The sequence below is a fragment of the Colius striatus genome, chromosome 21 (assembly GCF_028858725.1).
Source record: "Colius striatus isolate bColStr4 chromosome 21, bColStr4.1.hap1, whole genome shotgun sequence".
Taxonomy (NCBI): Eukaryota; Metazoa; Chordata; class Aves; order Coliiformes; family Coliidae; genus Colius; species Colius striatus.
In genome coordinates, this window is record NC_084779.1 from 7936872 (window position 1) to 7958147 (window position 21276).

Sequence of the window (21276 nt, forward strand, 5' to 3'; positions counted from 1 at the left end):
AAAGCTGGCAGAAAGAGATTGTGTTGTACTGAACCTGTTTCCTGACAAGTCAAAAGAATATACTGCAAAAATTATGGCTTGAATCAGGTCCAGAGCTGCAGATTAGATGAAGGTGCAATCAAGCTTTTTGATTTTCTCTGGGCATTTTGCCTTTACTGAGATAAAGACAGAAAGATCTTTAATAGTTACATGGATAAAAGCATTCAGATGGCCTGGCCACAGAAGAGCTTTAAATGGGATGCTGATATAATGGGGCAGAGGATGCTCAGCTTTGGCAGCCTGCCTGTGAGCCTTAGCCAGGAAGAGCCTGGTGTGAGAAGAGCTGCTCTGTGACCTACCATAGGCCCGGGATTGTCTGCAAAGGCGCGATCAAACGCTTTGATGTGTTTGAATTCAAACATGTTCCTCTGCACAAACGTCTTCCGAATCTTCTGATTAGTCCAGGTGATGAAGAGCTTGTAATAATGGTTGGCTTTCTCTGTCAGCCCCGTGGAAAAGTAAATTGGAGCCTTCAAATTCATTCTTTCCCTGTAGAAAAAAAAGGATTCCTGAGTCCTGAGAGGGTCAAATTAGGGTCACAGAATGGTAGGGGTTGGAAGGGACCTTTCAGAGATCATCTGGCCCTGGCTATCCATGCTGAAAGTCCACGAGCTGTGTGGTCTCCAAAGACTTTGTGTGCACACCCTACTCTCAACGAGCTATACATTAGAATGATGACAATGCTACATCACTCTGCATTACTTTAATACAATCAGGCTTTAGTTCAACTCTCCTCCCCCCTACAGGTGACTTCCTTCCATTACAAATATCAATCATACTGCTATAAGAAATAATTAGAAGCAGTATCACCTGGTGTGACCAAAACCACTTCCACACAATGCTTATACATAAGTTCATCCCTCCTCCCTCTCCCCTGAAAATTAAGGTTTACAGTGGAGCAAAGCTGCAACCAGATTTTCTAGAGGAGAGTTGATCCTGTGTGTTTGGGGGAGGAGTGGAGAATGACCCTGCATAAGGAAGTGGCTCCTTTACTGCTCAGAGTCGGGAACAATGGAAAATACATGGAAAGAAGTAATTCCTGACAGCATGGGCCAACATACAGAGGAATACTGAGAATACTTCTGCTAAACAGACGTGAAAGATCATCAAAACCTGACAATATGAGGACAAAAAGGAGGTGGTACACACACAGAAGAGACAGTACTCACCAGAAGGTCTCCAATAAAATGCAAAGTTCCTGAGCACGTCCAAGGGCAAAAACTGGGATAAGAACCTGCAATTGATGCATGATTGACAGTCTGTGAATCCCAAACAGAATGCAAATGGCACTACAGCATTATCACTTCTGAACCTCAGTTCCCTCTCGCTTTCTCATGTTCCTTTCCACACACAACCCTACGTTTTGTCCCAAGACAAGAACAGCAAAGTACAGGCCCTGAGGTCACAGGTGACACACCATTTGTGACTTTTAAGCAAAATGCAGTTCAAGCTCTACATGTGCAATCAGCAGCCAGACTGACTTTCCATTTAATCCAGTCAAATGCACTAAGCACTAGGAACCTAGAACCAGACCCTGAGCTACAGTGCCATCAGTAGAACTATCTCTATTCCAAATCTCCACTTACAGTTTCAGTTTCTAAGTCTAGGAAACAGAAAAGACTGGCTAAAATTCTAACCCAAAAGTGGCCTGAGAGAACCAATGGCTGTATGGTGAGGCACATGCTCCAGGTGCTTTGTGCCTGTGCTTCAGTACACAAGATGCAAATCAAGTTAACTCTGCCTTTACCCTCCATAGCTGCAGGCTGTAAGCACAGCATTTCCCTTACTGTCACATCAACTCATAGTGTTCATTTTCTTCTAGGTAGAGTTTAAGTGCTTCATATTCTGTGTTTTAAAGTACAGATGGTGGAATACAAAAGCTCCTTCAGTCTCGGGTCGTGCTCATACAAAGGTGCCCGAGTTCAGTAAGTTACACAGCACTATAGAGCCAACAAGAGCTTCACAGAGGAAAAATACTACCATGTGGGTTATCAAAATGCTGTACCTTCCCTCCTCTTTCTACAGTCTCATGGACTTTCTTCAGGAAGTCTCTTTCTCTGCAGCGTTTGGAATCTCTGATAGTGGTGGCATAGGTGGACTCAGTTATTAACAAATCTGGGCGACACTTATCAACCCAGGCAGCCCTGCAACAAAGGAGTTTGCTTTAAAAAACACCAATTCATTAATTATCTCTCTTTGCTAACAAGAATAATTGATTAAAATTGGATAATAATCAAACCAGCATTATACACAGCATGAATATGACACACCTCATATATGCCAGTATACAAAAGCACTACAGTTTGTCATTAGCACTCCCTTAGAAAGTGAATACATTTAGAAGATACCATGGCCATAAAAGACTTCAAACACTTAAGTCTAGTTATTACCTAGCCTTAAAAATAGATTAATAAGAGTATACAGAAGGAGTTTAAGGCTTATATGGAAGGATCACTGTAAATCTCTTCATTCTCATTAAGCAAAAGTGCATTTATCTCTCCAGCACAGACATCACAAAATGTTCCAGTCTCCTAAAAAAGAATCAATGCTGAGAAGCCCCTCAAAAGCAGCTGTGCTAAAATCTTCCTGTCAGAAAGATATATAGCTCCTAATAACTCAGCTTCCTACTTACCCTAAATGCCTGTCTGGTGTCATGTTATAATCACCCTAATGGAAGAAGAGAAATCCATTAACGCTCTCAGGGTAATGGGACAGGCCATTAAAGGGAGAGGCGGGTACCATGAATACTGTTGTCCATCCTTACAGTGTACACAACGGACTCGCAGCCAACCTTGATCTGGAACATGGCTGCTCCCAGCACGTGGCCTGCATAGTATGCCTTGATCTCCAGCTCCTCATCCACCTGCAGGAACAGACACACAGTGCTTAGTGAGCACCCTGAAACTGCTCTGCCTCCTGCAACAGCCCAGGCAGCCACGTCCAAGAGCATGGGGAGACGATTGCTTACCTGAACTGTCTGGTGAAGATGCACAGCAACCACTTTTTTCATACAGTCTTTAATCATTTGGGAAGTGAAGAAGTTAGTTTCCCCTTTCTTATCAACAGTTATTTTCCTATAGTCCTCCAGGAGTATGGGGCAGATGGCCTTGGTGGGGTGTGTCATGTAAATGGGCCCATCGTAACCCACCATTTCACTGAAATATGGTAAAGCTCCACAATGGTCCAAATGAAAGTGGCTGCAAAAGGACACAAAGGATAAAGGAGGTGCTGCACAGGAAGCTTGCCTGGTTCTCTGAGCTTGCTTCAGATTTTTACAGCACTGCAGGACATAGAGGAACTAGCCAAAATAACAGTGATGAACTCAGAACACATTTGGGTTGCTAGGGTCAGCATACCAAGCTGTTTCCCATTTGAGCTCTGACAAGCAAGGGAGCTTCCTCACCTGATGATTACACAGTCCAGAAAGTCAGTCAGCCTTCCATTCTGAGTGATGTAAGAGAAGTCAGGGAAGCGTCTCTGCAAAGACACACGAAGGCAGGTTATCCATCACAGACCCAAGGCAGCTAATACTGCACTACTGAGCCACCAAGAAGCACGGGCTGGGACACCGTGCTGCGATGCACCTCGAGCTACAACAGCAGGAAGGCACCAGCCAGCACCAGGAGAGTGCTGTTGGCAACCCCATCAGCCTTTATGTGCAGAGTGAAAAGGGATGGGAGGGCTGCCAGAGCAGAAGACAGACAGGGAAACCAACCCCATAAGTGAATTAATTACAGCCAAGTTGATCTTCAAAGGAAAGCAGACGAGCAATGGGCTTTAGGTCACCCGTTGGATTTAAGGCAGCCTCAAAGCTTGTGTCACACACACTTCAACTCCTTCTACCTTACAGAATGGTTTTGCTGTTATTCGTTTCCTACTGGTACTGAGTGACCAAACTGGGATTATTTCCCAGCTCTCTCTCCAAAGCATCAGATCCCACAGGTAATTAACTGCCCAAACTCAAGCATCACATCCAGAGCAGTCTAGCTAACGGCAGGGATTCATGCTTTGAAGCACAGAAGACTGTGTGAGGTATGGAAAGACCAAAATCACCAGGAATGGAGCATTCAAAGCTTGATTAAGAATTTTTCCAAGTCCATACCCAAGGAAAGGGCAGCTGGATGATGGCACTTCACAGCCCAGGAACACTTGAGGGGACACAAGAAGGCAAGATTTTGAAGGGGCAAAGTAGCTCCCTCTGTCACAGCCCAGCTCCAGCAGTGCCCAGCAACACACCCCCAGCTAACGCTGCCCTTACATCACGTAAAATGAGTCAGGACACGTTCAAATACAAGGGAAGGGAGCGGAACAACGAACCAGGAGCCCTGACAGACCAGGCAGATGCACCCTGAAAGCATCTCTACACAAGACTGAGGCTTCACCATACTCACATCATCGTTGTAGCCCATGTGCATCCCACAGTCCAGCATCACGTTTTTCCCAGCAATGGACACAAGGATGCAGCTGCGCCCCACATCCTGGCCAGCTCCTGCACCCAGGCCAAAGACAGACAAGTAAGACATCTTTGGGAATGTTTACAAACGCTCCAGAAGAAAATACTTGCAATCACTTCAGAAAACAATATTTACAATCCCTTCAGAAGCATTTAAAGGGCCACACAAACTTCCTGGCCCATTGCTGATGAAGGAAAAGACTATGTCCTTTCTTCCAAGCAAGCAACATGAACTGATTTACCTTGTTCCCTGAGCTTATGAGGGGGCCTTCTGGCTGCACTTAACACAGCACTATGCCCAAACCCACGAGCAGTTCAGATGCAGAACATGTTAGTTCTGTGTAACTGCAGCTACAGCCTCCCATGAGAGCAAAGTAATCTCTTATTTGGAAAGGACAGCACAGAACTCCCAAGTTCCCAGGGCTCTGCACCTCCCCAGGCAGCCTGCCTCTCAGTGAAAGCACAGACCTTCATTAACTCCTTAAGTCTGTACCAAGCCAGAAAACTTTGCTCAGGATAAGGCAGTTCTGCTCAGCACATCTTCCACCATCTCAATACACGACTACAGCTCAACAGTTTTTTAACACATCTTAAGCACAGTTAAGTGAACCCCTTATCTGTACTGTGCAATGCTACAACTTTACCAGCATGCATTAATGAATCCTGTCATCAAAATTAGGCTGCTCAAGCCTTATTTGCTTGAAAGAAAAGAGGGCAACGACACAGTGGGGAGAGCCAAGGCAGGGTGCTGTGCAGCTGTCACTGCAGCACACCACAGCTACATCTCCAGCAATCTTAACACGTGTTACTTGGAATCCCAAATCCCAGCGTTTCCCAGTGTTTCTATTCCATGGCAATTTTAGATTGCACTTACCCAAGGGAGTCACTTTTATTTCAGGCATTTTAGCAAACTCTAAATCTCAAACCACACACCACTTTACTTCAGAGACAGCCTCACGGGAGCCAGAAGGGAAGATCCGGCTGTTTTACGGCTGCCATGGCAGCAATTCCTCAGTGTCAGGCAGAAGACTTGAGCAGAGGCCCAGCTCCTTCCTAGAGGGTCAGAACACGCAAGTCACACCACCATGCCGACGGTGAACAAGCCATGGCGGCTCGGGCCTGCAGCCTCGGAGAGCCGTCACCGCCGCGACAAGCGTGACGCCGCCGGGGGAGGGCCGGGCTCCTGCTCCCAGCCGCCACCCCGTCGTCCGCCGGGCTTTATTTATCCCCGTCAGGCGCGTTTCCAAGCGCGGCTCCGCCGCTCCGGGCCCCGCTCCCCTCCTGAGGCGAGCGCAAGGCCGGCGCCCGCCGCGGCCCTCAGGGCCCTGAACCGCGGCCGCCTCAGCAGCGCGCAACGCCCGCCCCGCGCCGCCCCGCTCACCAGCGGCTGCCCGGCCCCGGAGGCCACAGAGCAGGGACCGAGACACCCCCCGCTAACGGCCGGTTCTCCTCCCGCTCGCCGCCAGGGCCGGGCGCGGCCGCTCCTCGCTGCGCCCGCGCAGCCGCCCGGGGGCGCGGATTGGCGGCGCGGGGTGACGCGCGGCGGCCATGGCGGGCGCGCACGGCGCCTTCAGCCTGCGGGAGGTTCTCGCCGCCTTCCAGACGTGCGTGACGGAGCGGCGGGAGGTGCTGCTGGGCCCATACCTCAGCGGCTGGCGGGGGCTGGTGCGGTGAGTGCCCGCGGCGGCCGCCCCGGGGGCCCGGCTGCCTCCCGAGCCCTAACGCGAGCCGTGTCTTCCCTTCCCCCCCGCCTTCAGGTTCCTGCACGGCCTGGGCGCCATCTTCTCCTTCATCTCTAAGGATGCGGTGGCCAAGGTGCAGATCATGGAGAGCTACTGCTGCGGCGAGCAGCGGGACAAGTACGTGTCGCTGCAGTCCATGGTGGAGTACGAGCTGGCCAACGGGCTGGTGGATGTCCAGAAGCGAGGGGAACACCCCGACTCGGGCTGCCGCACCGTGCTGCGGCTGCACAGGGCCCTGCGCTGGCTGCAGCTCTTCCTGGAGGGGCTGAGGACGGCCCAGGAGGATTCCCGGACGTCTGTCATCTGCACGGACTCCTACAACGCGTCCCTGGCTGCCTACCACCCCTGGGTGGTTCGCAAAGCCGCCACCGTGGCCTTCTGCGCGCTGCCCTCCCGAAACGCCTTCCTGGAGATCATGAACGTGGGCACGCCGCAGGAGGCCGTGGCTGTGCTGGGTGAGGCCTTGCCCTACATCTGCGACGTCTACGGCATCACCCAGGAGCTCTTTGCCCAGCATAAGCTTCTTGACCTTCCGTGAGAGGAGGGATGTGAGGAGCCACGCCGCGTTCTGCGGCACAAGGGGGGTGAACTGGTTCTCACAGACATGCAAGCGCCCGGTTCTCTGGCTGGGGTCACCCTCCTTTTCCTTTTCCAGGATGGAGCTGACAAATTGGCAAAGCTATTCAGGGTGCCTCACTTTATCAGAAGGAAATGTGCCCATTTGTTGATGTGTGTTTATGTAGAGCCTCAGCTCGGTGGTAAAAACCCCACTGTTAGCGTGCTGAAGGGATTCTTTGCCCTTCCTGGGCTCACCTCCAACTCTCCAGCTAGGCTGGGAGGAGAGGGGTTGGTTTCTTTTTTTTTAAGCCAAACTGCAACTTCAGCAGCTCCTTCCTGTGCATTTACACCAATAGTTGGGACCTTATATGACAGCACAACTTTAAGCTGGTGCCTGAACACATTTACACTACGTATGAGCTCACTTGGCCACTTTTGTTTACAAGCTGTTCCCTGGAACAGATCCAGGGAGGTTAATGCTCTGTTATTCTTTAGCCTTGAATATAATCCTTGAGTAATGTGTGTGTGAAAGGAAGCTCTTTCCCTGGTGGTCACAAACTCATTTGATTACTGATGCTAATTCTGTGTCCCCTAGAATTAGAGGAGGAAATGGTGGTGTATGTCAGTACTGTAAGAGATCATTCTTCCTTTGTGCATGGACCCGCTGAGCAGGACCTTCCTCCTGTGTAACTTCCCTTAATCTGTGCTTTATGTGTTGTGGGATGTGCAGCAGCGCTTGGGAGGTACTGCACAATCCTACCTCTCCAGCTCAGGCAGCAGGCTGCACCTTATCCCTTTTTCCAGCCATGCTTCTAAACTTGTCATTACTTATATTTTTTTAATGAATGTGTCAAATGCCTATCTGGGGAGAAACCCAAACCTGTACTGTAAAGCACTACTTAGGCTGATGGCTTCTATTGCAAATCACTGTATGTAATGGCCAGTCTGTGTGTTACCCACACCAAAGCATGGAAACTGGAGTTTACTTGGCTTTCTGAAAGCTGATACAGCACTACTTTGTTAGTTCAGGATGACACAAATATTTGGGGGAGGAGAGAGAATCCCACAGTCTGTTTTGATTGTATCTCAGACAGGAGGAATTATGGCCTAATGTAACACTGTGTGGTTCAGGAAATCACTCTTACCTCATGGACATGACACTAACTGGACATTAAATTATGTGAATAACGTGCTTCTGAAGAGTATTTTTTATCAGGTTGCTTCCTGGTTGTGTGGTGTTGGGAGGAACATGCCATTAAAGAATCAAACACTGTTGTAAGTCTACAACCAATTATTTTGTGCCAAGAACCCTTCAGGTAATGAACAGAGCTGCCCATCAGCCTGCATGCTCTGCATTGCCTAGTGGTCATTTTCTCTGTCTCCAAACGATAGGAACCTTTTTAACAGCCCCAGTTAATCACCACTGAATAAAGTCCTGCAGTTGGCTTGGGGCAAGTTTCTGGCAGCTTTCACTAACGGGGCCAAGTTCAGAAGAGCAAAGCCACCTGCAGCGAGTGTACTTTAGAGCTGCAGCCACGCACAGAGTCACTAGAGGGAGTGTTTGGCACAAAAAGTCCATGGCCTAAACATGGCATCTGCTGGAAGCACAGCTGATTTCAGAGTGACAAGAGTAAAGAACTGCTTGTGACTTCTGCACCATTCAAACAGCTTTTGTTTCGTCCCCATGAGCAGCTGAATTTGTACTGAGAGCTATTTAGAAGTACTTACCGATTTTAAGCTAATTAAGGGGAAGGAGGCCTGAAAAGGATGTCAGTATAAATCTGTGTGACATGGGTATCTGCAGCTGTGGCTTGCCTGAAGGATGGAGACACCTTCCCAGTGTCCTGCATCTCTTCATACATACAAATCTGTTCTAGCCTTGTAGCAAAGTTCCTATGACACAGTACAAATATATAATAAGCCAATAACTGAACTTCCCAACTCAGACCTGCCTTTTCTAGGATTAAAACCTGACAGGAGAAAAAGTGCAAACCATGCCACAGCCTAAAGGACTGTGCTGTGGGACCTGCACCTAAAGCAACGGCTTTAAACTGAAACCAACACCAGAGCACAGGGTGAGAAGAATTTAGATCCACCAAGAGCAACTTGCAAGTAATAGCACAGCTCACCAACCTGGTGATCCAGGAACAGCCTGCTCCAGACAAGTCCTTGAAGATCTGGTGATCTCCATGAGGAAGTGACCCTGAATTACATAAAATGCAGTAGAATTCCTGCTGGGTAAGTCTCTTGCCACTGCCCTTTGGTTCAAACAGCTCCACACACCCTTCTCAAGTTCATTTAAAAACTAAACTGGGGGACATCTTTCAGTTCAGGGAGCACACAAGGGAATGCCTGGATCACAGACAGCCAGGGGGAAGCTCAGATGAACCCAGGGCAGGCAGCAGTGCTGGGGAGCAAGTGATTTTTTTCCCTCCACAGCCTCTGTATGGGCAATACTTGAGTTACTTCAGCTTGTTGGGTTGTGCTGCTGTTGCTGGATTGTGTGTTCTCCTTGGCTATGCTTTTAGATGAGCAGCCTGCACTGGCTGAGGTCAGTTTTACAAGAAGTGCAGTTTCCAGAGCTGTGGTCATGAGTTCAGTCAGTCAGTCTGCTGGGGTAAAGGCTGCTCACAGAGTAACTGATGCCAGGATTAAGGCAGTGGTTTGCAGCCAAGCCCACTGATGGGGTGTTGCTGTGTATTTGACTACTGCCCACCAACCAGTTACACATTCAATGCCTTTTGCTTAACAAATTCTTCCCTGTTATTTCCATCTCTCTGAGCTCTATTAAAGCAGCTTCCTGGGAAGTGATGAGACTGGATCCCCTGCTCCTGTTCCCTCTCCCCCATTCTCTTGGAGATCTCTCCGAGACATCCCTCAAGGCAGACGAATCATGGTCCCTGCCCTGCTGCTGTGCTTGAGCTTTGGTTACGTGGCAGCCCTCAAACCCGTGTGCCTATCAGCTCAGTTCAGCAGGCCTGGGGATTATATCATAGGAGGCTTGTTCCCTTTTGGAATGGACACCACAAACCTGACAGCACGATCAGAGCCCACGACGGTGGTGTGTGAAAGGTGAGAGGAACGCGAGCTCCGGGAAGTCTGGTCACTTGGGCTGGGAAGGGAAAGTGTTCCCTCTGATAGCAACAGACAGGATGCTAATAAGTCAAAGCATGTGGGATATGCAGCACTGACAGCCCATGTAATCCTGTGTCTCCTCTGACTGTAGGTTATTTGTAGATGGGTTAGTATGGGCTCTCGGGATGAAGTTCGCTATCGATCAGATCAACAATTCCACCTCGCTGCTCCCAGGGGTGCAGCTGGGCTACGACATGCACGACACCTGCCTGGAGCCCCTGGCAGCCTTACAGCCCAGCTTGCTGTTTCTGACCCAAAATGGCACAACAGGCATTGGAGTCTTGTCCAACTACACCGACTACCAGCCCCGTGTGACTGCTGTGATCGGGCCACACAACTCAGATCTCTGCCTGGTAACAGCCAAACTATTCAGCTTCCTCTTGATCCCACAGGTAAGGAAACTCTGAGGAGAAGCAGCAATTTTGGTGGGGGGAGGGTTTGAATCCGCAGTGCTGTCTATGCTCTAGGTCTGCTAAAGCACAAATGCCAGTCTTCCCTCTGCCACGGGTGGGTGATCTTAGGTAGGTCATTAAACTCCTCTCCTGGAGCATGTTCCAACTTCCCAGAGAGGCAGTGAAAGGAGACAGCCACGTGGGAAAGAGACACATGGGCAAGGGCTACCAAAGGCATGTGACAGGCCAGTTGATGGCTTTTCCCACTCTCCTGACACAGACTTTTTGAGAACACAGCAAAAATGTGGAGAGTGATCTGGATTATGACCACTGCCTCAGCTTCACTCTCTGCCTCACCTTCCCTCGTCCCCTCTCACTTGCAGGTCAGCTACGGAGCCAGCAGTGAGACGTTCAGCGACACGGAGTTGTACCCATCCTTCTATCGGACTGTGGCCAGTGATAAGACCTTGGTGCATGCTGTGGTCCTGCTGCTGGACGAGTTTAAGTGGAACTGGATTGCCACCGTTGGCAGTGACGACAAATATGGCCGAGAGGCTCAGGAGCTCTTCTCAAGTGCAGCTATGAACCACAGCCTCTGCATTGCATTTGAGGGGCTGATTCCTACAGACCTGCAAGAGCCCGAAGCCAAAAACCAAATGGAAGATACCATTAAGTTAATTAACAATACCCAAGTCAATGTCATTGTCATTTTTGCCTCTATTAAGTCAGCCCAGGCCCTCCTTGAACACAGCATCAGAATGGGACTGAGCAATAAAGTCTGGATTGGCACTGGAGCCTGGGTGTTGTCTGACATGACTGCCTCCATCCCCAACATTCAAAGCATTGGGACAGTCTTAGGCTTTAGACCAGAAGTAAACACAGAAGTGCCTGGCTTCAGGAGATACGTTGCCAATCTCTTTGCTTCTGTTCAGCAGGACAAATTTTGCCAGGAGTCTGAAGAATTCTACCAGCTGATGGGCTCTGATGTACTGGACACACGTTGCAAACACTGTGACAACATCTCTCTGGGCAACATCTCCCACCTGCTGAGGCGCTCACACGTAAAGCCAGTGTACATCGCAGTCTACAGCGTGGCTCAGGCCCTGCACAGAGCCCTGGGCTGCACACACCAAGCCTGTCCCAAGGCACCCATCAGATCTTGGCAGGTGAGGAAAGGTCTAAGGGACTAAGAGCAGTTTTGCATCAGAGCTGCAGGCAGCCAGGCAGGGAGGTGGGGTAACATCACACCCTGCCCCTGCCCTGGATGTGCAGATCCCTCAGCCAGCCAGCCCCTACACCAGCACGGTGCACCTTCTGTGCTGCTGGCTAGGGCTGCCTTCCCCTCTCAAGGGCCGTGTTCTGGCTCCCACTGCTTAGGTTTGGCACAATGGAGTAGTTAATAATACAGCTAGAAGTCCAATAGTCACAATCTCAGCCCATGAAAGGGACAGCAGACTCTACCCAGAAATTAACTTACTGCCTTATCATCCTCCAAGCAATAACATGTCCCAATATTCACTGTGCATGTTCATTCTCTCCTCAGCTGCTGCACTTCATGAATACTCTCCCATTCGAGGTGAATGGCCAAAGGTTCAAGTTTGATCAATCCCACAGCATAGACACTGACTACAAGCTTATACTCTGGTCCTGGAGAAACGGCACCCTTACCTATCTGCCTGTAGGCACATATGAAGGCTCCTTGTCCATCAACAAGTCCCTGATTCATTTTCACACTGCAGATCAAAAGGTAAAGACAGTGGGCAAAAGCATAAACAAATGAAGTGAAATGTTGTGACCTTCTGTCAGGATTGTTCACAAGGAGCTCTTAGCCCACGGGCTACTCCTACAGGATTTGCCTTGGACCCAGTTCTTGCTCCTCCTTTGCACATCTCCATTGTGCAAAACTAGAAGAAGGTATTCCCAGCACTCCCAGCACAGACACAGGCTGGACCCCAGCACAGACACAGCCAGTTTCCTCTAATCAGTTTGGTGATACGGTGCTTCTCCTGCAACTGACATGCATCCTTCCTTTCATCTAGGAGCCCTTAGAGTGCTTCAGAAACTGTACACCAGGACAATTGAAAATTAGCAAAGGATTCCACCTCTGCTGCTATGACTGTACAGATTGCCCAGAAAACACCTACTGGAACAGTAGAGGTGAGGTTTGGGAAATTCAATGGCTTTAACTGTCTGTATTACACCTGTCTACTAGTTGGGGTCACCCAGGTTCACAGAACTGGTAATGACCACTTGTGAGCTCTTTCTCCATGACACTGCCAGTGCAGAATATTTGCCTCCCTTTTGTTGTGCCATGCATTGCTCCCATGCATTGCTCAGTCTTGCTCTACAGAGCTTGTGTGGAAGAGCTTCCTCTGTCGACCCCAAAGAGGATGCATAAGGACAATGGGTAATGCTTTATCCTAAGTGGTAGGTGAGAGGGGTATGGTGAAATTCTGGGTCACAGGTAGAAGAAAGGTGTATGATGAGATTCTGGGATGTTTTAGAAGCTGGTCACCCTTCCTGGGGAAGGGAAACAGAGCCAAGAAATACGTGGGTCCTTCTCAGGGAGGGCGGAAAAGCAGATGGAAAACAGATGGCACTATGAGATCCACTCAGGAAGCCCTGGGGGAAGTAGGCAAAGCAGCACCCAAAGCAGCAACCTCATTCCTGACTGTGAGCCACCCTCAAGGGCTGCCAGGTGCTCATCAGCTTCTCCCTGCTCTTTGCAGCCATCCCCACCTGCACCCCCTGCCTGCAGCACCAGTGGTCCCCGGGGCGCAGCACGCGCTGCTTCAAGCGCAGGGAGATGTTTCTCTTCTGGAGCCAGCCACTGGCCATGGTCCTGCTCACACTCATGGCCATCACCATCTCCCTCACCTGCCTCATTGCACTGCTCTTCCTGAAGAACCTGGACACTCCCCTCGTGCAGGCTGCTGGGGGCACGCTGAACCTCTTTGCCTTGTTCACACTGGCGCTGCTGTCTCTCAGCTGCTGCCTCTACATCGGGAGGCCCAGCAGCAACCTCTGTATGACCCAGCAGATGGCCTATGCCCTGTGCCTCAGTGGTTGTTTCTCTACTTTCTTCATCAAGTCCCTCGAGATCGTCCTGGTGACAGAGTTCCCTCGCTGTGCCCCCACCTTCTTGGGCTGGGTGACCCAGGGGAGGGCCTGGCTGCTCGTTGCCTTGTGCATCTTCACCCAGTGCTTGTTCTGCTTGTGCTATTTTCACTTGGGCCCTGACTATCTGGTATCTGATTACAAGTCGCTGCCCACTGAAGTTCTGCTTTTGTGTAACACAGGGTCCTGGTTTGCCTTTGCCCTGCTGCATGGCTACAATGGCTGCTTAGCCTTTGTCTGCTTCCTGTGCACGTTCATGGTACAAACTTCTGCTAAGAGGTACAACATTGCCAGGGGGATCACGTTTGCCATCCTCATCTATTTCATCACCTGGATCTTCTTCATTGCTTTTTTTTCCACACTGAAGACAGTCCTCAGGTCTGTTGCTCAGATTGGTGCCACTTTGATAACCAGCCTGGGTATCCTGGGGTCTTACTATATCCCTAAATGCTACATCATCCTGCTTAAGCCTGACCTGAACACAGCAGAGTATTTCCACAATTCCATCACTGAGGAGCCAGAGGAGGATTCTCAATAAACAGACCCATTGTCACCTGCTCCTCAAGATGAGCTGCCTGCATTTTAAGGAGATAATTCTGTTTGTGATGAGTGTATGAGCTCTAGCCCCAGCCACAATCACCACACAAATACAGCCTCACCCAGCAGGCTCAACAGTAGGAGCAGAATGAAGCAAAACATCTCCAGCAGAGTAGCAGCCACCCTCTTTATAGCTGAACACCTTTTTCATCACACACAGGAGACAAAAGCAGGTTCAGTTCAGCAAACAACCTACAGTACTGATACTTATTCATAGAATCACCTCTCAGCTCTGGCAGCCTGAGCCAGAAGCCTCATCCACACCACTTTCCTCTAAAGACTGCTGGTGATTTCCACTTCTTATTAACTGGGTAACTGCTCTAGAGCTATACCCAGGAATCCTTTCCCAGCACAGAACTGATCAGAAAAACAGAAGGGAATCATCTGAGAAGTTTCATCCTTGTGATTAAGTAATGACACTGCAGACCTGCTTATACAGCATCCTCTATAAAGACCTTCTAGCAAGCAACATCAGGAAGCACAGCTCCTGTGCAGGTTTCCTCCTGTTGGACACAGGAGGTAGATGAGGAAGGGGAGGGAATTCTGACTTTCATTCCAAATCAGAGCACCTGTAGTTATTCAAGCCAGAATCTCAGTACAACTCAGGTATTACTTTCCACATAAATGATTCTGTAAACATCCAGATATCAGAACAGAAGATTTCTCACAATTTCACACTTCTTACACAGTATGAAATGAGGGTTTTCTCTCACTGTCACAAACAAAAAGCTGCCCTCTCCCCAGTTCATGTTTAGATGTCTGTTAAGTAACCTTTCCCATGGAAACACCATTTTTTCCCATTTCCTTCACTACTTTGTCACAAACCCTGTAGAAACCATTGTGATGTGTAAAGGCAGCTGTATGCACATGCAAGGAGTCTATGACCCTTTCAAATTCCAGCTCACTCATTTGTGTTTCATTAACATGTGTTTGCAAAGAGCATGGAAATGGGGACAAGACACATGGAAATGGCCAGTGTGCAAATCACACCGTCCAAAGTCAGGGCAAAAAATTCACCTCATCCCAATAAACCACACAAAGGTCACCAGAGAGAAGCATTTCTTACCCAGTGGGGCATTCTACAAAGGGAAATGCCTTAAAAGAACTTGCAAATTAATCTAAATGAGGGAGTATTTTCACTCTTAGGAAAAGAGCTTTTTTGTGCACTGCAAAGCCACCTGTCCTGGATTTCTGTGGCCACCTGCATGTAAAATCCTCCTGGCATACACGAGGAAACATGGGAAACATTTGACAGAAGTGTGATCACTCCTCAGTGTGATTAAAGACAGCAAAAATCTGACCTGAAGACTGGGGAAGTCCTTGTGTCTGCAGACTGCAGCAAGTATTGTCACACCTGAGAATCCCAGCAGTACTCCTCCCTCCAGTGCTGTGACTTCGTGGTAGAGAAGCAGGAATAACTTCTGATCATCACTCCAGAAACAGAGATGGGAAAGAATCAATTTCACCTCTGTTGCTTCTCTTTCTGGCAGCAGAGCTAGAGCTGGGACAGACTTGAGTTTTCCTTTCCTTTAGGAGGAAAGGGGGGAGGGGGATGGTCAGGGGAAGAGGGAGGAAGGGAAAAGCAGCTGATTAAATTGTTCAACCTGTTCCAGTAACCTGCAGACAACTCATCTTAGGTCAGCTGGAGTCCACCAGGCCCTGCAGGAAAAGGGCATGTCTGCTCATTTAGTACTCATCCAGCTGGGAAAATGCTGGCCAGACCACTTTGCATCCTTTGTAAACAGACAGGGTTTAAAAGAGAGAATATGGGAAAGTGCAAGACTTTCTCACAGGCTCCTACATAAATCTGTTGCAGAATTGTGCCCTTTGTAACATCTGCCTCCATAATAACTACTGCTCTGTCTCTCCCTTTGCTGCTTGACCTCTACCAGCTAAGACAAGGGAATCTGCCTCATCCAGCTGTGGCTGGTCTTTGTGTCTGAACCACCCAGGCCTTACAGGGTGGCATTATGTTGTATGACAAATACACTGTGGTTTAAAGCTTACCAGTTAGTCTGAAAGTGGTGTGCTAATGATCCTGGCTTGTCTCTGCTGGAGTTTGTCAGAAAAAAGGGAAACTGGCACGAAACAGCTGAACACATTGCTGGGTTCAATCAGCAGATTCACCTCCTGAGGCTGCAGCAGGGAAACGTGTTGCAGCTGCTGTGTTTGGAACAGGATGTATCCTCCAGCTTTCTCTTACTTCCACAGACTTTGTCCATCCTTTCCTGTGTACCTACTCCTGCCAAGCTGTGACACAGAGAAGCTCAATAATTAAGAGGTAGGGCAATTTAAGAGGAGAGCACAACTTCTGCCCCAATATATTAGTCATTAGCTCAAAGCTACAGCACTTCTAAAGAAGGGCAAGTCTTGTGTTTCCAGTCAGATGTCATTAACCTGAGTGGAAAAGTCAGGTTTCAATCATCTGTGACCCAGTTTAGTGGGGAACATTTACAGGGTTCCTGTCATATTTTGAACACTAAGCACTTGGGAAGTGCCATGAAACCACAGAACTCCCAGCTGCCTACCATGAGCTCCTCAACAATCTTCTGTGGAGAGGACAAAACTTCAGTGTGGTGGGGGAAAAACAAGAGTGAGATTCAAGCAGCATTTCATCATTCTTGAATGAAAGACAGTGCAAAGAACTGAGGACATACACTGTGGTTATCACATAAAATTAAAAGCTTTTTAGTGTTTAAAATAGCATTTACACATAAGCAGCTATATATTAACTATACAGACACTTGGGTTTTAATACAATATCTACAAAAAAGAACTCAATTAGGCAATAGACATTTAACAGGAACAGTGCAGTCCATGCTAGTCAGAGGTCACTCTTTGAGTAGAACCAGTTCTAGGATAGGTGATAGTCTGGGGTTTCATTATTTAAAATCATGTAACTTTGTTCCTCTACTGTACATAAAATTCTTTACATGTATTTCTAATCACTGATTAGAATTAATAACTTTAAGTCAATCTTATTACAATCCAGTTCAATGCAAAAACAAAAACAATTACATCAACTCATGAGCTGTCAAGTCTCCAGCTGGGACTGCCCATTTGAACAGAACAAAAACAATGTCCAAAGTCAATGTCTGTGCATCATTGCTTGCCATCCAATATACCTTTGGATAAAGTGTCCAGGGGACTGTTACCTTTGAAAAGTAGATTTATGAACAGGAGGTAAAAGACAGTAGCAGTGCTTTTAAGACTATTTACCAACAAACCTTACTCCTCAGAGTTCATACACCAGGTGGGTACACTACCCCTACAGATCTACCTCCTTTGGACAGGAGACATCAGCTTCCAAACATACCTGTTAGTCCTTGTTCAAAGCTCTTGGCAGGCATGCATGAACAGTGAGCTGCACAGCACAAGCACACGTCGAGGGTCTCACTTCCAGGATGATGTCACCTACTTAAGGCTCCTGTTATGAGGTTGTTTCAATGCCCTACAGAGCCAACCCATAACCTCTCACTGTTGTCAGAGGCACAGGTCATGCATTCCAGAGCCCAGCCAGTGCCAGTTACTTGACATTAAAATCAGAGAACAATTTCAGCCCCTGGTGAGAGAAACAGAGAGTTCTGCAGGACTCCAGCCTTCAAACCTCCATCTGGCACAGTCTTTCCTATTGTGAGTAGTTTCATTGGCATCAGTGGCACTTCTTTCTGCAGGTAGTACTGTACCCAACAGGAGAAACTTGCAGTTAGGCCCCAAGGCTCCCTTGTAGCAAAGACACATGCACATGCACTGAAAGCCAAGGAGGGATCTGGGAAATCTCCTGTCTTTGTTCACTTCTGAGAATTAAGAGCTAGCAATGTTTCAGGCCTAACTTTCCATTCACTCCAAGCAGCCTCTCTGCTGTACACCACAAGGCAGGGAAACCAAGCTTTTGTTTTACACACCGTGGCCATTATGTATTGCACTGTTCACAGAAGGGTCATGTACATTCTCCTACTGCTCTTTGTAAATGGCAGGTTCTACAAGCTCTACAGTATTAACCACTACACCCAGCATCTGCCTGAAATGGATGCTCCTTTGTGGGAGAAGCTAGTTCAGGCTGTGTTTAGCAGTCTGATTTCCTCTGCAGACAAATGCTTTCCCACACCTATGCTATGGACTGGCAGCCTCATTCCAGAGTTACCCACACACACACCAAGTATATAACACAGTCGTTTCAACATAGCAGCAAAGACCAGCAAGACACAGTTTCTGCCAACAGCATAAAAAGACAAAAAGCCCAACCCATCAGATGTGTAAACTGCAACTCTTGAAAAGCCAGAAGGAAATGAAACAGGTTTCTTTGCCCTCAGCTTGGAAATATCTTATTGAAATGAGTCATCTCCTCCAGCCCTGGTAAGTTCTGCCTTAACAAAGTGGGACAGAAAAATCCTATCAGGGACCAGAAAAGCTCAAATTCATGTAAAAGGAGAACCACTAGTGATTGTCAGTAGAGTCAAAGACTCCTTACCAGTGTCTGCTGGAGACACAGCAGAATCACAGCGTTATTTTACCCTGACTTACTCCCTCGCTTGAAACATCAACCTTTCCAAACATTGTACTGAGTTAGTTTGCATCTTTGCTGTGTTACTGGGAGGAGGGAAGGAAAAGAAAGGATACTGTTAGACAGTCAAGCTTTGGGTGGTGTGGTTCTTTTGAAGAAGCCACCACCAACTCTGCAATCTCCGCTAGCCCATGGGATGGACCGTGCTGACAGCACCGCTTTCAGGAACCCGATGTACGTGTCCTGGGAGGCTTCTGTAAAGAAAACTGTCCAAAAGCCCTCAGCTAGTTCAGAAGCCCAGTGACTGAAGTGCCTAGCCTGAGTGACACAGTTTCCTAAAGGCCTAGCTCCCTTCTGAAAGTGAGACTTAAGTCTCCAGTGAAACACAGGCGTTGGAAAACGTGCCTCAGGCTTTTGGAGAAGGGACGTGTTTGCACACAGACATGGAATAAGAAAAGAAGGAGTGAAAAAAATACCCATCAGAAAGAGCAACATACAAAATGGACAGTTTGAAGAGTAACTTCTCAGGGTGACCAAGGAACATGAATATACTCTATGCTATATACATGGATACAGTGAGAAAGCCACGTTCTCCTTTGACATTCATTTTGGATATTCACACTATCCATAAAGCATGGAACATAACAAGAAGAAGCTTCTTACCAGTGAAGAAAATGCTTATGTACAGTAAGGACTGATTTTAAAGCACCTGTCCTAAAACCTGCCAGAAGCAGGTGTCTCACAAGAGAGGATTTCACTGAGGCATGGCCCCATGGTCAAATGCCACTAAGTGACTGCAGCCTAACACATACATCCCATGAAAGGAGCCACCAGAACAGAGTGTGGGTGTGCTCTTGCCATGCCCTGATTCAGGTACTTTCAAAAAGCTTCTTAAACATCAGTGAAGGTTCCTGAATGTATTTTATCAAGCATCCATAGCCTTAGAGAGAAAAATACACAGTCATGAAATCTTGGGGGATATACAACAGCAGTTGCTTAAGTCAGAGCTCCCAGCAGGAGCTTTTAGCCTGGGTCTCGCTCTGTGTCAGGTATAAAGCTTCATTCACTGTACCATTTATGAGCTGTTCTCACCCTCTCACCTCTCTGCTACCAGCGAGCCCCAACCTGTGCTCAGAACACGTTCCCTGGGGTAACAATGCAATGGGGATCAGACATCTCCAGGTTTCTATTTCAGGAGAAAGATACTGCTCAGAAATTAAGAATGGACAAAGAGGTGATCAAAATGAACAGCCAGGTCCCAGTGGGAGCCAGGATTTACCTACGTCTCTGCTAGAACGGGATCAAGATCCCCTTAGAAAAGAAAAAGCTGCAGCAACACAATCAGAACCACACAGCAGCAACTGTCCTATCTCTGTGGAAACTTCTAAAGCCTGCAAACAAGCCTACTTGCACTATAAGCAAAAGAAACAGGCACATCTGTCAGCAGGGATGTGGCTGAAATGCCCCAGAACAGGCAGCAGCTACACAGTCAGCGTCCTGACACTACATGAACCAGCTTTACAAGCTCTGCACACTGAACACACACAGCAGCAAGGCCCCAGCGCTCCCTTGATAGAACAACGTCTTAAAAAGAACCCAAGGAAAAGGAAAGACAGATTGATTTACACTCCCTAGTCAGCAGAAGCTGGTAGCCACAGCTTTGCCTTCTGCTGGGAACTGGTCTGAGCCTGCTCCTTCCCAAGCACGTGTTGTGTGGCCACGTCGAGTGCTGACTGATGCACGCAACAAACAGCATCACAGGGCAGTAGCACAGACACCAGCCAACCCTCATTTTGCCTTGTAAGAGGAGGGGGGGGAGGGAAAAAGTGCTCCTATGCATTACTGGAAATTTAGAAGTCGTGAAAGAACAGGCTTTGAACCAGCCATCAAACAGACACTCATTGCATTGAAGCAGGTGCCACAGTTACCAAAGCTTGTTAAGATGTGAACATACACCAGCCATCCACCATCAAAAACAAGAGGGAGGGAAGGGAAAAGGGAGAAGGAAAAGATGCCATGGATTTGCTGATATTTAACAATCCCAGGGGGGAGGGCTGGATCAGTTTTGTGGGTTGTTTTTCCTTTTTTTTAGCATACTTCTTACTTTTTCTGCAACACACCTGCAAACCAGGAGGCTGGGACACGCAACACAGCCGAGTCCCTTCCACCAAGTGTTGGAGGCCAACCAAGTGACCCAGCCAGCCCCTCAAACAATCCCTTCCCCCAGCAGAGTCTGAAGGCACTTTCCTCTCACATGATGTCCACAAAGAATTCACAAGGGTTGCCCATGGCCTTCTGGAAGGACTGTCGGCTGCCCGTCAGCTCCGGCGGCACGGAGCTCAGTTCCCTCACGGGGGGCCCTCCGGGCGGGCCGCTCGTCCCGTAGACTTTGGAGCCCAGTTTGGGGAGGTTGTAGAGGGGTGGCACCCCGGGAGGCCCGTAGGAGTGCTGGCTGTGGTGGCTCCTGTCGCTGTGGGCGGCGGAGCCGTGGCTGCGCTGGCTGAGCTGGCTGCCGGGCCTGTCGCGCCGCGCGCCGCTGCGGGCCGTGTGCTCCGACTCGCTGCCGCTGCCGCCCGACTTGCGCTCCTTGTCTCTGCCAAGGCCTCTCCTGCTGTTCTCGCTGGTGCTTCGGTTCGAGCCGCTGCTTTTGCTTCCTAAGAGCCCAGGAGTGAAGAGAAGGCAACGGGATTAGCTCGCCCCGTCTCCCACGTCAGCTCCCGCCAGAACCCACGGGCCCGG

The 21276-nt window shown here is 48.7% G+C and overlaps 4 protein-coding genes across 9 annotated transcripts in view; 2 read left to right on the forward strand and 2 right to left on the reverse strand.

Annotated features, from left to right (window-relative positions):
- INTS11 (integrator complex subunit 11) overlaps nucleotides 1–6406 on the reverse strand; it is a 20466-nt gene extending 14060 nt beyond the window's left edge. The window contains exons 1-10 of one of the 4 annotated variants that reach the window (XR_009820177.1): nucleotides 5874–5988; nucleotides 5367–5545; nucleotides 4431–4528; nucleotides 3443–3516; nucleotides 3008–3236; nucleotides 2804–2902; nucleotides 2672–2706; nucleotides 2045–2183; nucleotides 1209–1273; nucleotides 339–528 (exon numbers count right to left, since the gene is read on the reverse strand). Coding sequence is in view for 3 of the 4 variants with exons in the window: in XM_062012705.1 (XP_061868689.1) it covers nucleotides 339–528; nucleotides 1209–1273; nucleotides 2045–2183; nucleotides 2672–2706; nucleotides 2804–2902; nucleotides 3008–3236; nucleotides 3443–3516; nucleotides 4431–4528; nucleotides 5367–5394 (957 nt within the window). In the remaining variant the exon portion in view is untranslated. Of the gene's footprint in view, nucleotides 1–338; nucleotides 529–1208; nucleotides 1274–2044; nucleotides 2184–2671; nucleotides 2707–2803; nucleotides 2903–3007; nucleotides 3237–3442; nucleotides 3517–4430; nucleotides 4529–5366; nucleotides 5850–5873; nucleotides 5989–6136 lie in introns of those variants that run through there. The other 3 variants (XM_062012705.1, XM_062012706.1, XM_062012704.1) reach the window with 3 other exon arrangements.
- CPTP (ceramide-1-phosphate transfer protein) lies at nucleotides 5665–7980 on the forward strand. 2 transcript variants are annotated; one of them, XM_062012708.1, is made up of 2 exons: nucleotides 5665–6096; nucleotides 6250–7980. In XM_062012708.1, exons 1-2 carry the CDS (start codon nucleotides 6041–6043, stop codon nucleotides 6770–6772), a joined length of 579 nt encoding a protein of 192 aa, XP_061868692.1. In that variant the 5' UTR covers nucleotides 5665–6040; the 3' UTR covers nucleotides 6773–7980. The 2 variants fall into 2 exon arrangements, with proteins under 2 accessions (XP_061868692.1, XP_061868691.1); XM_062012707.1 differs by having other exon boundaries at nucleotides 5669–6162.
- Nucleotides 7981–9551: 1571 nt separating this feature from the next.
- TAS1R3 (taste 1 receptor member 3) lies at nucleotides 9552–14086 on the forward strand. The gene is made up of 6 exons (XM_010206504.2): nucleotides 9552–9864; nucleotides 10019–10319; nucleotides 10703–11485; nucleotides 11863–12066; nucleotides 12359–12476; nucleotides 13049–14086. Exons 1-6 carry the CDS (start codon nucleotides 9686–9688, stop codon nucleotides 13972–13974), a joined length of 2511 nt encoding a protein of 836 aa, XP_010204806.2. The 5' UTR covers nucleotides 9552–9685; the 3' UTR covers nucleotides 13975–14086.
- A 2632-nt stretch (nucleotides 14087–16718) lies between these two features.
- DVL1 (dishevelled segment polarity protein 1) overlaps nucleotides 16719–21276 on the reverse strand; it is a 61962-nt gene continuing 57404 nt past the window's right edge. For both annotated transcript variants that reach the window (XM_062012700.1, XM_062012699.1), the window contains exon 15: nucleotides 16719–21191. In XM_062012700.1, coding sequence (XP_061868684.1) covers nucleotides 20788–21191 — 404 coding nt within the window. In that variant the 3' untranslated portion in view covers nucleotides 16719–20787. The remainder of the gene's footprint in view (nucleotides 21192–21276) is intronic.